The sequence below is a fragment of the Nanorana parkeri genome, unplaced genomic scaffold, assembly GCF_000935625.1.
Source record: "Nanorana parkeri isolate BGI_ZX_2015 unplaced genomic scaffold, ASM93562v1 scaffold888, whole genome shotgun sequence".
Taxonomy (NCBI): domain Eukaryota; kingdom Metazoa; phylum Chordata; class Amphibia; order Anura; family Dicroglossidae; genus Nanorana; species Nanorana parkeri.
This window is the reverse complement of record NW_017307156.1, coordinates 708,857-723,521: the sequence shown is the minus strand read 5'-3', so window position 1 is coordinate 723,521 and position 14,665 is coordinate 708,857. Positions and strand designations below refer to the sequence as shown.

The 14,665-nt window shown below is 40.8% G+C and overlaps 1 protein-coding gene across 1 annotated transcript in view; it reads left to right on the top strand.

Moving 5' to 3' along the window:
- The window catches only part of LOC108794711 (amine oxidase [flavin-containing] B-like), a 15,582-nt gene extending 1,470 nt beyond the window's left edge, over window positions 1-14,112 (top strand). Inside the window, exons 2-5 of the mRNA XM_018565797.1 lie at window positions 1,791-1,888; window positions 9,252-9,363; window positions 11,084-11,146; window positions 13,933-14,112. Coding sequence (XP_018421299.1) covers window positions 1,791-1,888; window positions 9,252-9,363; window positions 11,084-11,146; window positions 13,933-14,103 — 444 coding nt within the window. The 3' untranslated portion in view covers window positions 14,104-14,112. The remainder of the gene's footprint in view (window positions 1-1,790; window positions 1,889-9,251; window positions 9,364-11,083; window positions 11,147-13,932) is intronic.
- Window positions 14,113-14,665: the final 553 nt, after the last annotated feature.

Below are 14,665 nucleotides of genomic sequence, written 5' to 3'. Positions count from 1 at the left end.
CCCCAAACCCCCCCCCCCCCCCCAGTTTATGCTGCAGCTTACCCAGGCACTATAATCCCTTGACCTGGCAACTCACACCACCAACCACCATGCCCGACTTCTGCCACTAGCTGGAAGGAACTGCATCTGAAGTTACAGATGAAATCCCACAGAGGCAGCACTCATCACCACTATGCCATCACACTTTCTCACAACTGCCACTGTGGCCGCATCAATCTTCTCACCACCATGCCTGAAATCTCCACAGCACTGAGCCATCACGCCTACCCCCCTGCTATCACCACCTCTCCCCCATGTCCCCAAGTTACTCCCCACTTCACCATCGCCCACCTCTGCACTCACTGCCACTGTACTGACACATGCCTCAGTGCTCATCCCCACTGTACCAATCCATGCTTCTGTGCTTTGTGCCGCTGCAGTGATTTGCCCTTCTGTATTTAGCATATGCTTGCTAGTAATATCTTAAAGATAAATCTAGACAATTTTTTTTACATTTGGACACAGTGAGGAAGGGTTAGCACCCCTGCCAACTTCTTATTGCTCCCTGTGGCCCCATTGGGGTAAGTTGGGTTTCCACTTGTCCAGAATTAACCCGGAGAGTCCGGGTTTTGAATCTTGTATGTGCTGTATCCCGGTTTCAGGCCATCTTCAGGCCATCTGAAACCCGGACACAAGATTTCAAAATGTGAGGCAGGCTAGGGCAACCACGGGGTCCTGGTATTCAAATTGGAGTGCATTGAGAAGGCATGGGGGGACGACGACACTGGAATTCAGGGAACAAGTAGGTGTCTGAAACAAATGATGAACATACTGTATGTCTTGAAGGGCACAGGGGTTCTGCTTCAGGCAGATGTGTTGCTCGCTATCTCTCCTCACTCTCTCTCCTGGCTGTCTCTCCTCTCATTATGCTGGCTGTCTTTCCTTACTCTCTCTCCTGGTTGTCTCTTCTCGCTCATCCTCCTGGCTGTCTCTCCTCTCATACCCCTCACTGTCTCTTCTGTCTCTGTCTCCTGGCTGTCTCTCCTGGCTGTCTCTCCTGGCTCTCCCTCCTGGCTGTCTCTCTCCTGGCTATATCTCCTCTTTCTCCCCTGACTGACCCTCCTGCCTCTCTCTCCTGGCTATGATGGAAAAGGCTTGCTGCACTCCTTAACCGAAAGTCCCGTATTCAGGGAAGGGTGCTCGGAATGACTGCGGATGGCGCCGCCAATTGCACACAATACGAGAAATGTCACCAGCACACCGAGTTCCTTCAAGGATAATCAATCGTGGGTTTATTGAAAACTCATGTCAAAAACACAAGCGCTTTCGGGGCCGCACAGGGTCCCTTTATTGCTATGCCTGATGAAAGGACCCTGTGCGGCCCCAAAAACGTTTGTGTTTTTGACATGAGTTTTCAATAAACCCACGAATCATTATCCTTGAAGGAACTCGGTGTGCTGGTGACATTTCTCGTATTCTCTCTCCTGGCTGCCTCTCTCTCCTGGCTATCTCTCCTCGTTCAGTCTCCTGGCTGTCTCTCCTCGCTCTCTCCTGTATATTCTCAAAAGAAAATTGCCTGTGCATTAGAATGTTCAGGTTTTGCTTGAAGAAAAGGTGGCAACCCTAGGGTAACTTCAAAATATTTCTAGTCTATTTTGACAGAACAGGAAGTGAAGTACAATTTTGAAAAGTGCTGCACAGACTTTTGGCGCTATATATCCTGTATAATAATAATAATTCTTAGATTGCTCTACATGTATGACAAACGTAATGTAATTTAATACATAATATGGTTTTATTCCCTATAAAAGCCTGTGCATTATGAAGAAAAGGACTGGTGTAAAGAACAGTACTCAGGTGGATGTTACACGGCATATTTCCCTCCAGGAATCATGACCCAGTTTGGAAGGTATGATTGTACACTCAGACTAAAAAATATACACAGTGCACCATAAATATAAAGTTAACGGTAAAATGGAAAAAGAACCCTTACATAAAAACTGAAAATCCTCTTTAGGTTAAAAGTCACATGCAAAGCTAATCCTCTTTCCCACCATTCCACAGAGTGAAATAATGTTTTGTTTTTTTAAAACAAGGCACTGTGCCTTACTGTAGCAAAACCAATAGGTGGGAAAAACTCTAGGCTTAGAAATTTCAGTATACAGAATGGCATTTCACAGATGTCAAATAAAATTTGCCATTTTTAAAGCATATGTAAACTCAAGAACAAAAATGTTATTCAGCAAGATGTGGTGGCGGCATTCATTTTCTCTTTTCAGACTTTTTGTTTTCCTTTCTTTTAATCCTGCCAGTAACACACTTCCTACCAATAACCATATATATTGGAGCACCTGGCACAGGACTAACAATAACATCCCTCTCTCATCATCTCCATTATGTAGAGAGTAGGGGTTCTGTAGTCCTCAAGTATAGTTGGGACCTGGAGCAGTGTGTAGAACGTTTGGGAAGGGCTAAGGGAGAGAGAGAAGAATATGTGTTGAAAGCTGGCAATAAGGAGAATAAGGTTGGTTTCATGAAATTCTTTGAAGCCTTTAAGCCCCAGAACACCAAGTTGCACAGTCAAAGTTGCCCTGCACATTCAAACTGGAAGATTGAGGTAAATTTTAGTAGATAGACTAATGCAACACCTCTAAAGGACTTATGTTTAAAGTGGAGTCTAGTAGGCCAAGTCACCCAACGAAAAGAGTGGAGCCTGGTAGGGCGAGTTGCCCAATGATTAAACACATTCATTAGAAGCTCTAGCTCCCAGCTACATACTGTGGGATTTTAGGTGTTGGGGTATTTTCAGTCTTGTTGTATTATTTATAGATCATAAATGAAAACTACTGGGACCCTTTTTTATGACCAGAGAGATGTGCAGGAGTAAACTCAAGCAGAGAGATCTTGAGAAAGATAATATAACAATATTAGGTGGTGTAACACTCCAGCAGCTACCAAAAATGAGCTGGGTGTTTGAAGAAAACATAGAATTATATACATTTTTAAATTTTACACCCTTTAGTTTATCTACTACTGTCTGCTATAAGGTTTTTACCTTTTAGTGAAATCAGCCCTGTTAAAGCACATAGGGAAAAATAAAGAAGAAATGCAGTACCTCTTTGCAATTGCAATGCATATTTCCCTGTTTTATCCTTTTAAAGTACCATTAAGTAAATAAAAATACCTGCTGATGTGCCACAAATGCACTCATTTCCTAATATTGTCTTGTGGAATAACACCACATGCCTTTATGTTGACTGAAAATGTAAGACTTGGGGGGTGATTTATTAACCTAAACACACGCACGCACCAGGTGCGTATGATTTTCACACAGCAAAACGTATTTATCAACCAAAAAGTCTCTAAAAGCATATTTCCACTAATGCCATATATGGAAAAATCATGCACATGATGCATATATAATGCTACTTCACAGTTTAGACAAAAATGGTTAGCTCATGCATTTACATTCCTGCATTCATCAACGCAAGCAACACAACATAGAGCTAATTTACACAACATCACCTTGCAATTCATGCTTGGCTTTGCACAACACACCTGCTGGGTGTGTACACACTACAAAGGTGTTTAGATTCCACCCATAGATCATGCTGGGAGGGAACACACTACAGAGGTGTATACATGTTTGTGGTGTGTTTTATAAGGCTAGTAAATCAACCACTTGGTGTCAGCCCTGCCCAGTTTGCTGTTTTAAACTAATACATTCTCTTCATCCCCATAGCATAGGGAGTAATTGTTCTGTAGCGCAAGATGAAAACTGGGAGGTCTCCTTGAGATAACACAGGAAGTGTTGATACAGGACAGTTCTGAATTTCTGACATGTTTAACATGTATTTTTTGCACTTAATGAACAGATAAATGAAAATGCTTTCAATTGTGTATTCAACAGAGCAAAAGGGAGCAAATAAGAAAAGTTCATCCTAAAGCTGGGTACACACAGACACATTTTCCATCCGTGCTAACATCATGGATGGAGGAATCTTCCACTGCGTATACTGTGTTCTTCCAGCGGCACCAGCCACTGGCAGAGTACCTAAACAGTGCTTGCAGCTGATTGGTCATCTTGTCCCTTTATCGGTGTAATGATTGACTTCTGTTGAGGGGATAGGGCTACCCAGGGATCTAATTTTGGACGATTCATGCTGAATTAGTCAAAATGCAACCCATGTATTCCCAGCTTAAGAGTTTACATGCATTTTAACAAACAAGGAACTTACCGTAAACAAAGTAAATACTATGAGCTGCAGTGAACTGGAAATGTGGGAATGTTAAAAGCTGTGTGATACCCGACATGAATGTTATACGTAGCCGATAGCAAGCAATAATTAGAATGCTACAGTCCATAGCAACCATTAAAAACACTATGACCCATTCCAGACAAATCAATATAACGTTTTGTAACTCAGTCACAATCAGACATGTTGGATCCATGTTTGGAGCAGTGGAGCAGGACCTATTTACTAGTATCCAGCATATCAGAAAATAGCATCTGTTCCCAGAGGGAGAACGGCAAGATAAGCAAGCAACACCTGTTCCATTAGAGAGGACGGGCGAGAGCTTAACCCATTGTACTCCCTGCTGTCACTTCTTCCAGCAGTATGCACAAAGTCATGCTGATGTGTCTACTCTAAGTAACCTGTCCTTGGGGCTGGAGATTGTTGCTGGTAAACTGAAGGTCCAGCAATCATGTTAAATATTCAGCGACTCTAAGGTTGGCAAGTTCCCAGGAATGATCATAGCCACCATTGGCACAGTGTCATTTTGGGCCCCTGTCTGGATAGGGCCTAGGTTACCCAACCCCTTTTGCCATTGCTAGGGATCCTGGGGCCTATCATTAGAATATTGGCCATATACTGGAACATGCATAGAGGCTCCAGGTGTTCATAAGAGATGGTGATGTTGTCTGAACAATGTGATGCTGTCATTTCTGCATCAAGTGTTCATACTGAAAATCTATGCTCATGAATGCTAGTCAGTACATTTTTTTTTTTTGCTATATGGTAAATGTATAATTATTGTTATTATTATTATTAGTTGTAGTGGTAGCAGTAGTAGTATATTTATTTATCCATTTTTGTTGTTTTCACTGCATAAGTTATTCAGCAGTATTAGCATATGCTGTGAGTTATTTACTACATGTTATAACTAATCTCTGTTAATATGCTTGGCTGTGTGCCATCTGTTTCCATAGACTAACATACTTATCATTTTCAAAGTGCTAGCTAGTCATTATCATTTGCTAATATACTTACCTATAGAATACCATCTGCTGTTTCATCATTAGCAGGAAGATACAGAGTATTTAAGTTGATACGTACATCGCACATTTACCATGCTTTGAATGTAGTTTTCTTCTATAGACAATATAATTTATGTGGAAAAAATCCATTTAGCATTGAAAGGCATTACTTTATTTTAAAATATATCAAGAAGTTTACAACCTGATGATTTGATGATTCCCATATACAGTATGTTACAGTACGTTGCACTGTACTCAGGACTTAGCAACGCACTGTACTCAGGACTTAGCAACGCACTGTACTCAGGACTTAGCAACACACTGGACTCAGGACTTAGCAACGCAGTGGACTCAGGACCAAGCAACACACTGGACTCAGACCTTAGTATTGCACTGGACTCAGGACCCACCTGAGGCCCTGCAGAGCCCACCTGAGACCTCAACAAACCCACCTGGGATGGACCCTGCAGAGCACACCATAGATCCTGCACAGCCCATCTGAGACTCTCTGTGGTGGGCCCTGCAGGATCTTAGGTGGGCTGGTTGGGGTCCCTTTCCTTGAAAACACAGCTCCTTTGCTGCCGCTGCTTGGATCCAGCCCCTCCCACCACTGGACCGGCGCAGCTGGGGCGCGGCCTCTCCTGGCACCGGACGGCGCTGCTGGGCCCCCAGCCTCCTTCACCTCCTCCACTGTCAGTGGGCTGGCATCGTCCCTGACATCGGTTTCAACCGCACCCCCCTGATGGTGGCCCTGGTGATAGTCAATGAAATGAAGCATCTATTCAATGAAAGTTTATATTTTACAAATTTTAACATACTGCAATGCTTTAAGCTGGCCACACACCTGTAGATTATCTGCAGATTTTCTATTGTCAGACGTAAAAAGTGCAACAGATTCCTCCATCTATGCTAAACTCTGTGGATGGAGGAATCTCCCACTAGGCCAAGCTTCAGTATCTTGCTAGTCAGCCCCACTGGCTGTCAAAATACCTGAAAAATCTGATTGGATGCAGGTATTGTTCAGGTGTTTGTTATATATAGGTGTATGGCCATCTTTACTTCAAGAAATTACATACAATCACTACAGCACCACATCCGACTTCAAGCAACTTTCAACATATTAAAAACCTAACTGATGTCTCACAATTTCAAGCTCTAAAATGTATTAGCAGAAACAAATATGCAAAATAATTTTAACAATGATATTGTCCAGAATGCTTATCAGCTGGATAGAATAAGTCCCATGCCCATTCTCCAACAAATCCTCCTTCACTGGTCAACTGGGCAATATCGTTTATCCAGTAAGCTTGTGTAAAGGATCAGCGTCTTTCTCTATTCACAACAAATCTTCAACCCACTTTGGCCAAGAATACCTCTCACAACCCCGTACCCCAGCACTCAGTATGAAAGCACATTTAGATGTAGTGGTATAATAGGCTGCAGGTGAAAGTGCAAATACTGGTCACGTATATTGCTGCTTCTTGGGGAAGCTACAACTGACGAAACCTGGGTAGGGTGTTAGGAACTTTACTGAGATATACTAGTTTTAATTTGTTATAATGTGTTAAGTTGTATACATTGATTTAAGAAGCGAAGGTCTACACAATCAGTATTTGCACTTTTTCGGCAGTGTATTTTACTATTCCACCTAAACTTGCAATCATAATAAGAAGTGACGGGATGGTATATGTGACGTCTCCTCAGCTAATATAGAGTGTTGTAGGTTGGTTATGGATAAAGGAAGATGCCGATTCTAGGCACAAGGTTTACCAGATCACTGATATTGCTTAAGTGGTTATAGAAGGATTTGTTGGGAATCTGGGTGCTTGCCACATTTACTTTACCCAGCTGATTACTATCATTGGAAACTTTCTGCATATTCCTGTGGAAGATATTGTTTTTTGAACAACCATTACAATTAAAAGCTAAGACAAGTGAGAAATCAATTATGGATCTTATTAGGATTGTCTGGACAGTGCATTGTGTGTTAAAAGGTGTAATTTGATATTTGAATTATGCATGGACTAAATATTCCATCGGATCGGCTACTTACATCTTTTGGGGTCTATTTATCAATGTTTTTAGCCAATATTCACACAACTTTCACTAAAGATTTACACATTTTCTATTTGAATCTTATGTTACAATCTTATGTTCATCTTGGGAGAAAGTTGTATACATTTTGGTTGAAGACACTAATAAAGTGTATTTCCACTTTTGCAGTCAAATTTGAGATAACACCTCTATATTATGTTATGTGTTCCTATTCACACAGCATACTGAAAAATACTTTTTAGGAAAATATTTCTTATCTTGTAGGTTTTTCTGAGCATCTGTCCTCAGGATTGATGACATTTGAGGATTGTGTTTCTCTCATAAACTGTATTAACATACAATGGAGAAGCCAGGGTTGTAATCCTTTAACTCTTCACAGCTCCTCTTGACATTAGAAAGAAGGAGAAGCAAGTAGAAATTTTAACCCTTAAGAAGCCAAGCAACCCTAACCCAAGTAAAAGCAATTTAAAATGGAAGAAGCATTTTTAAAGATATATTTTTAGCTTATGCTATGTGAACGGAAACATCCTAATTTGGTTGCGAAAGTAAAAATACACTTTAACCTCCCTGGCGGTATGATTTTTTATTTTTTTCATGTAATTTTTCGGTATTTTTTTTCGAATTTTTTTTGTCTTTGTCGATTTTTTTTTTTTAAATATCCGCCGGTTCCGCCCCCCTGCGACGGAACCCAGAAGACGGAAGCCGGCATCGGCCGCAGAACACAGCGCGGCTCAAGGGACAAGGTAAGTAAATGCAATGCGGCTTTCCCGAGTGTAGCTCGGAGTTACCGCTTATGATATGGAAGAGTAACCCCGAGCTACACTCAGGAATACCGCCAGGGAGGTTTAAGTTTCCAGCAGAGGGATCACCGCTCTTAGAGATCTTATTCAACCTGTTCTGCCAAGAACCCTGACACTGCTGTGAAAAGATAGGAAACAAAAACTTTAACAGGGAGCAGTAAAATCTCTTCTAATGTCCACAGTGGAAAATGTATGTATGTGTTTGTTGGGGAAGTTGGGTTGGACGGGGAGTTTAAATATAAACAACTCTAAATATTTATTTTAGAGATGCACCGATATATCGGCCGAAAGTTGCACTTTTGGCATAATGCCGGAAGTGCAATTTTCTGGCTAATGCAGAGGTGCATCCGTTCTTTCTCTCCTCACCACTGGGCACTGCTCTGTGTCCCAGCGGGGAGGAGAGATTCTGTCACAGGCGGCCGTGCACTGCGGTAGGAGAGCGCTTTGAGTGGCCGGTGTCTCTCCTTCCCACACCACTCAGCCTCCTGTCACAGATCAGAGGAGAGCAGTGTGGGCGGAGACAGCCAGGGCTTGGCACAGCAGGCCGAGCTCCGCTCGCTCAGCCTCCTGTGACAGGATGGATCAGTGATCAGTAATCGCTGAGTGTTTGTAAATAAGGGAGAACAGAGTATGGTTACTATATGCTCAATTATGAATAAATGGGAAGTGATGTACATCAACTGCTGTTCATTCATGACTGTGGTTATAGTAAACACACAATGTTCTCATATTATGAATGAACAGGAACACTCATAGAGGATTCCTGTTCATTCATAACAGGGGCTGCAGAAAAAGAGATTGAGGATTCTGTGTCCTCAATCTGTTTTCTATTTTAAAAGGGAAATATCAGGAGTCTGATTAGAACCCTAATATTTCCCCGGAGTCCCTAAAAGTAAAGTAAAAAATAAAAATATTTATAAAAAATAAATAAATAAATATAGATATGAAAAAATTAAAAAGTTAATAAAAAATAAATAAAAATAAAATGTAAAAAAACTTTGAAAAAGTTCAAATAAAAAAATATTTTCGGTTTCGGCCTGACATTTTTTAAATTTCGGTTTCGTTTTGAAATGTTCATTTCGGTGCACCTCTAATTTATTTACATTACCACGCAAGAGAAAATTCCCAGATGACAAGTAATACTTTTGTATCTACAGTGTTATTCGAAAACCTGTTGGAAAAATTTACTTTGCTGGAACTGAGACTGCAACAGAATGGAGTGGATACATGGAAGGTGCTATAGAAGCTGGAGAACGGGCAGCCAGAGAGGTACAGAGAGAAGCAAAATATATAAATGAGTACAACATGCAAGTTGACATTAAAACTGGACAACTATTTCACTGTCAGCTATAAACATTGGACAAACATTTGCTATCAAGATAGATAACATTGCCCCATGCAGCTTTCATATACACAGAAACACCTTACAAGAGGAGGGCGACTGAACCGTTTCCCTGCAGGGGCCCTACAAGCCATATCCTGCTTACAAGAAACTTTGCAATTGCTACCCTGACCTAGTTTTGTATTAAAATGTCAGTCCACCCAAAACTTACATTTTAGTTTTTGGTAGGTCCTGTAGATTTAAACCACCCTGCATTTCCTATGGATTCTGAAAGTGAGATCTTTAAATATGAGTAAAAAGTTAAAGAATAATACAATAAAAAACACAATATAAGTTAAAACTCCCCTTGCTTCTATGCACACACACAAATTAATACAAACCCACGCTCACGGGCACACACATATGTACATGAGGATGGCATAGGGCATATAAAGTATCTTCACACATACTGAATTAAGAGGAATAATGTTTGGGACAATACTTAGAGTTAAAGGAGAACTATGAGGTGAGTGCTTTTCACTCACCTCATAGTTCTAGCCGACCTGTGACAATGAGACTGTCACAGGTCGGCTTAGTAGATCGGGAGGTGAGCGAACACATACCGGCGTTCGCTCACCTCTTGATCCTGTCATGGCAGAGAGCTGTGATGGGAGGGACTGGATGTGACTCAGTCTACTTGCTGCCCACCGCACTGAAAGGTGGACGGATGAAGCATAAATTCAGTGGCACAGTTTGCAGACATCACTGCCTGAGGCTTACTTTCATCTCCTGTGGCTCCACAGAGCCAATTGGCACTGATGCATAAGAACATGGCAATGGCAGGATCAACCAGGTATTTAGAAAAAAGAAACACATTAATACTAGAGAGCTCCTGTACACAGGTATGGGATACTACTTTAAAGAAATGTACACATAGATTTTTTGGCGGGGTTTATAAACACTTTAAAGGAGAACTATGGGGTTAAGGCTTTTCCCCATAGTTCTCCTTAGGGTAACGGGAGGACACATACTAGTGTCCTCCCGTCACCCTAGGCTCAGTATACCGCGAGCTTTAGCTGCTGCTCGCGGTATACTGAGACGCCGCAGCTGAAGCAGATCCCGACAATTGTGCCGGGATCCACTCAGCTGCGTGACTGACAGCTGGCCCTGCCTATCTAGAGGCAGAGCCAGCTGTACCCGCCCCTCCCCCGTCCGCTCCACCAGTCAGCGCTGGCGGATCAGAGTCCCCCGTCCGTTCCACCAGTCAGCGCTGGCGGATCAGAGCGGGGAGGGGGGAATCCAGCCCCTCCCCTGTCACGGCAGAGAGCCGTGACAGGATCGAGAGAGGTGAGCGAACGCCGATATGTGTTCGCTCACCTCCCGATCTACTGAGCCGAACCGTGACAATCTCATTGTCACAGGTCGCCTAGAACTATGAGGTGAGTGAAAAGCACTCACTTCATAGTTCTCCTTTAAAGACTAAACTACAGGCAAAAATGATCTTGGCCTACCCCCCGCACTGCTAGGGTTAAGTGCTCGTTTTCATCTAGGGATAATAAAAAAATTATATAGAAGCTAGGCTAAGTGTAATAATACTAATAACATAGCCAGGGAAAATACAACACATTCAGACATGATTTATTACATGGCTCTATTTTGTATTTACAGGTTATGTGCAACATGGGACTTATTGGAGAAGATACAATATGGGTGCCTGAGCCTGTGTCTGAGGTATGAAAAAAAAAAAACATTTATTATTTTTGCTAAATCATTTCGTACAATGGAATAATAATAAGTGATAAGCTTTTTTATTATTAAACTTTAGGGAAATGCTACAAAAAAAATCTAAAGCACCTATTCTTGTACATCTGTAACTAAAAATGTAAAAGGGTTTAATCTAATTATTTATAATTTGTATTAAAATAATGCTAGTTCAGGATATTAGTGAAATTAATAGGAGTATTTTTATAAACAATTCGCAGAGACATTTGTCCAGTGAAAATGCATGTACATTCGCTCTGAGCAGATAGTGGCAACATAATGGTCAGTAGGTGGCGCTGAGAAGCATATATTTTTGATGCTCCTCAGCTCCATCTAGTGGCCATAATGTGTTATTTTCCTGACCGGGAAAAGAAATATAGAAATAAAATAAATTTTTGTCTTTATTCGCATATCGCCTCTATATGAAACTATGTATAATGGTCATGCCCTCTGTCCTATTTTGTATGTAATGTCATATTTATTGTGTGTACCCGGGGATTACCACGGGTCTTTAAGAAACCTAACAACCCCCCATAGACATACCACAAGCATTACAAATCTAAAAATAAACACACAATGTAACAATATTCCAATAAAACACCACTTGTAAGCCACAATATATGTGTTTAAAAATAAGCTATGATACTGAGTACAGTACATTTTTCTTCTCATTACTACTACGTGCCTTGGGAATTAAACATTCTCCACTTTAAAATGCCTTTAACCAATCACAGTCTGAGATATCACAATTCAAATCTGTTCCCACTTTCTGGTTAAATAGCTTCACACACTTAATGTAATTTTGTACTGGAAATAAACAAGCTTTGGTTAGCATATGATCCCATTATCTACATTTCAAATTGTGTTTGGAAGTATTAGCCTGTTAAATGGGTCTGTTTATGTCAAATACGTCAAGGCTGAGTACTCTCAAAGGGTGGCACATATTCAATATACTTTCTAATATACTGCTGGCATCATTTCTGGTACAATCATCATTTTATAATGCGATAATTATTTCAAAGTGTAATTCTCTTTCTGTTTCCAAGTCAATGCCTGTTTCTCCTATTAAGACACAGTAATTAATTAACAAGGGAAAGAATGATTAAACAGAACACTAGTAAGATCAAGAGCTATAAATGAAATGATTAATTTAATATTTTATTAATAGCTATTGCAAAGCAGTAGACAATCTCATAGAATTCCAAAGTACACATCCATAAGTAAATATAGTGCTAGCCATGGCTTGATAACTGATGCCAGTAGGATGTCAGTTATCTTCTCATTTAAGAGACCCTGTCACCAGGCCATTCATTTCAAGAGCAATCTTCCCATAACATTATAGTTGCATCTATCGTGTTCTATGCATGTTATTTACTTGTAAATGCCTAGCTTGTATAGACATCAAAAAACCCTGATAGTGCTGCTGGGTGCCACCATCTTGGATGTGATGCCAGCAGACAGAGAGCTGTCACTTAAGTGACACTGTATTTTATTCCTCTTCTATGCTCCCTCCAATAGGAATATTTAGGGCAGAGGAGCTGGGCTGGCACAAAGAGTAATTGGACACTATTAGAAGAGGAGAGGGCTATGCTAGCTAACTCACTCTTCCTGGAGTGATCAAAGCAAGTTGCTGGTGAATAAAAATCTTTTATGGAAAATAAAAAAACTTTGCAGGTATGCATTTTAAATGCAACTTTTAAAGTGGGGGCATGGTCTCTTTGAGATATATGTATCATTATAACACTGTCTCTTTAATAATACATATACCTACCAGTACCACATATTTTGAATGGAATCGTTGCCATCTTGCTGAGCTAGATGCTTGGGAAAGTGTACATTCCCGGCTGCTCACTGTTTCCACCCACATGCCACCACATCACTAATGTCCCTCTGGAGGGACACACTAGTGACATTGACTGGCAGGTGGAACCACAGCAGAGAGATACAGGTATCTGACACACCCACAAGGATCTACCACTGGCTTTAGCTCTGCAAGACAGCGATGATTCCTTTTCGGGGCAATACTGACAAGTATAGTACATTTATTGTAAAGTGATATTAAAGTCATATGGTTTTTAAACTATTGCTGTTTAAATCACTTACAATGGATGCTACTGCTTGTTGTTTAGTTTGCTACAGAATCAGCTAAACCCCTGATCACTGGTCCTGACTTCCTGTTTTAGGGTGGCTCATTTCCCTTGCGGGATCCTATGGAGCCACCCTTGTGTGCTAGTACGCTGTGTGTGTGTCTCTACAATCACACAGACAGAGCAGGGCGAACCGCTGCCTAGCTCTCTACTCCTCCTTCCCTCCTCAAACCTCCAATCTAGTAGATGGGCAGCGACTGGAGACTGATCTGTCCCTTGTGATCTTGTACTGGACAGGAAGTTCAGGGAAGCATAGCTGAGAGAGTTGGAGCTGTTTGGAAACATGATGACTGTAAGTGCTTGTGCAAAAATGTAAAGAAATACTTTGCTGGGCAATGTATATTTGTTTGATCTGGATTCATTATTGAAAAAAAGTTTGAAAGTTTAGTACTACTTTAAAGAGACACTGTTCTCAGGATACATACATCTATAAACTGTCCACACTCCAGTCAGAATGTGCTTTCATGTGATCAGTTAGATCAGCACCCTAGCTCATACGTGATGTATAAATAGAATAGATGGTTTAGGTGGGCTCTCACACTACAGTGGTTATATGTACATTTGTGGTATCTACGGTAGTAAAGTAAACTTGTATATGTTTCCTTCTAGGATGTTCCTGGCCTGCCAATCACAACAACATTTTTGGAAAGAAATTTGCCCTCATCTCAAGGCTTGCTGAGATTCCTTGGATATTCTGCCTTCTTTGCCACAGCAGCTGCTGGTGTTATAGCCTTTAAGAGAGGTTTTGTAACTTTTAATAGCAACTTTAACATTAAGTAGATTTCTCAACTTGAGGGAAGCATATTAGCATTTTTAAAGGGTTTTGGGAGAGTAGATCCTCTCCGTTATGGAAGATGTCAGTAATCTCAGTTTGCTGTTTGATGAAATGTGACTTTAATATACAATACATGGATTAAAAGAATAAAGAATGTCTTGAGCAGAAAACTAATTGTGCATCTCATTATTCGTGTGTTGAACATGTCAGTCAATTTACTTTAACCACTTGCTGACCGTTGACCGGGGTGTTTTCCTGTCCAGGCCATTTTTCATTATTCAGCGCTGTGGTACTTTGACATTTATTCCGTCATGCAACGTTGTACTGAAATGAATTTTATACAATTTTTTGGGGACAGATAGAGCTTTCTTTTGGTGGTATTTAATCACCACTGCGGGGTTTTTTTTTACTATATAATGAAAAAAGTACAGAAAATATTGAAAAAAAACCTGTTCTCCCTACGTTATGTTATAAAACATTTATTATTACCCAATTTTTTGGTAAAAATATAAAAGACGGGGTCACGTCGGGTAAATAGACACCAAACATGTCAAGCTTTAAAATTGC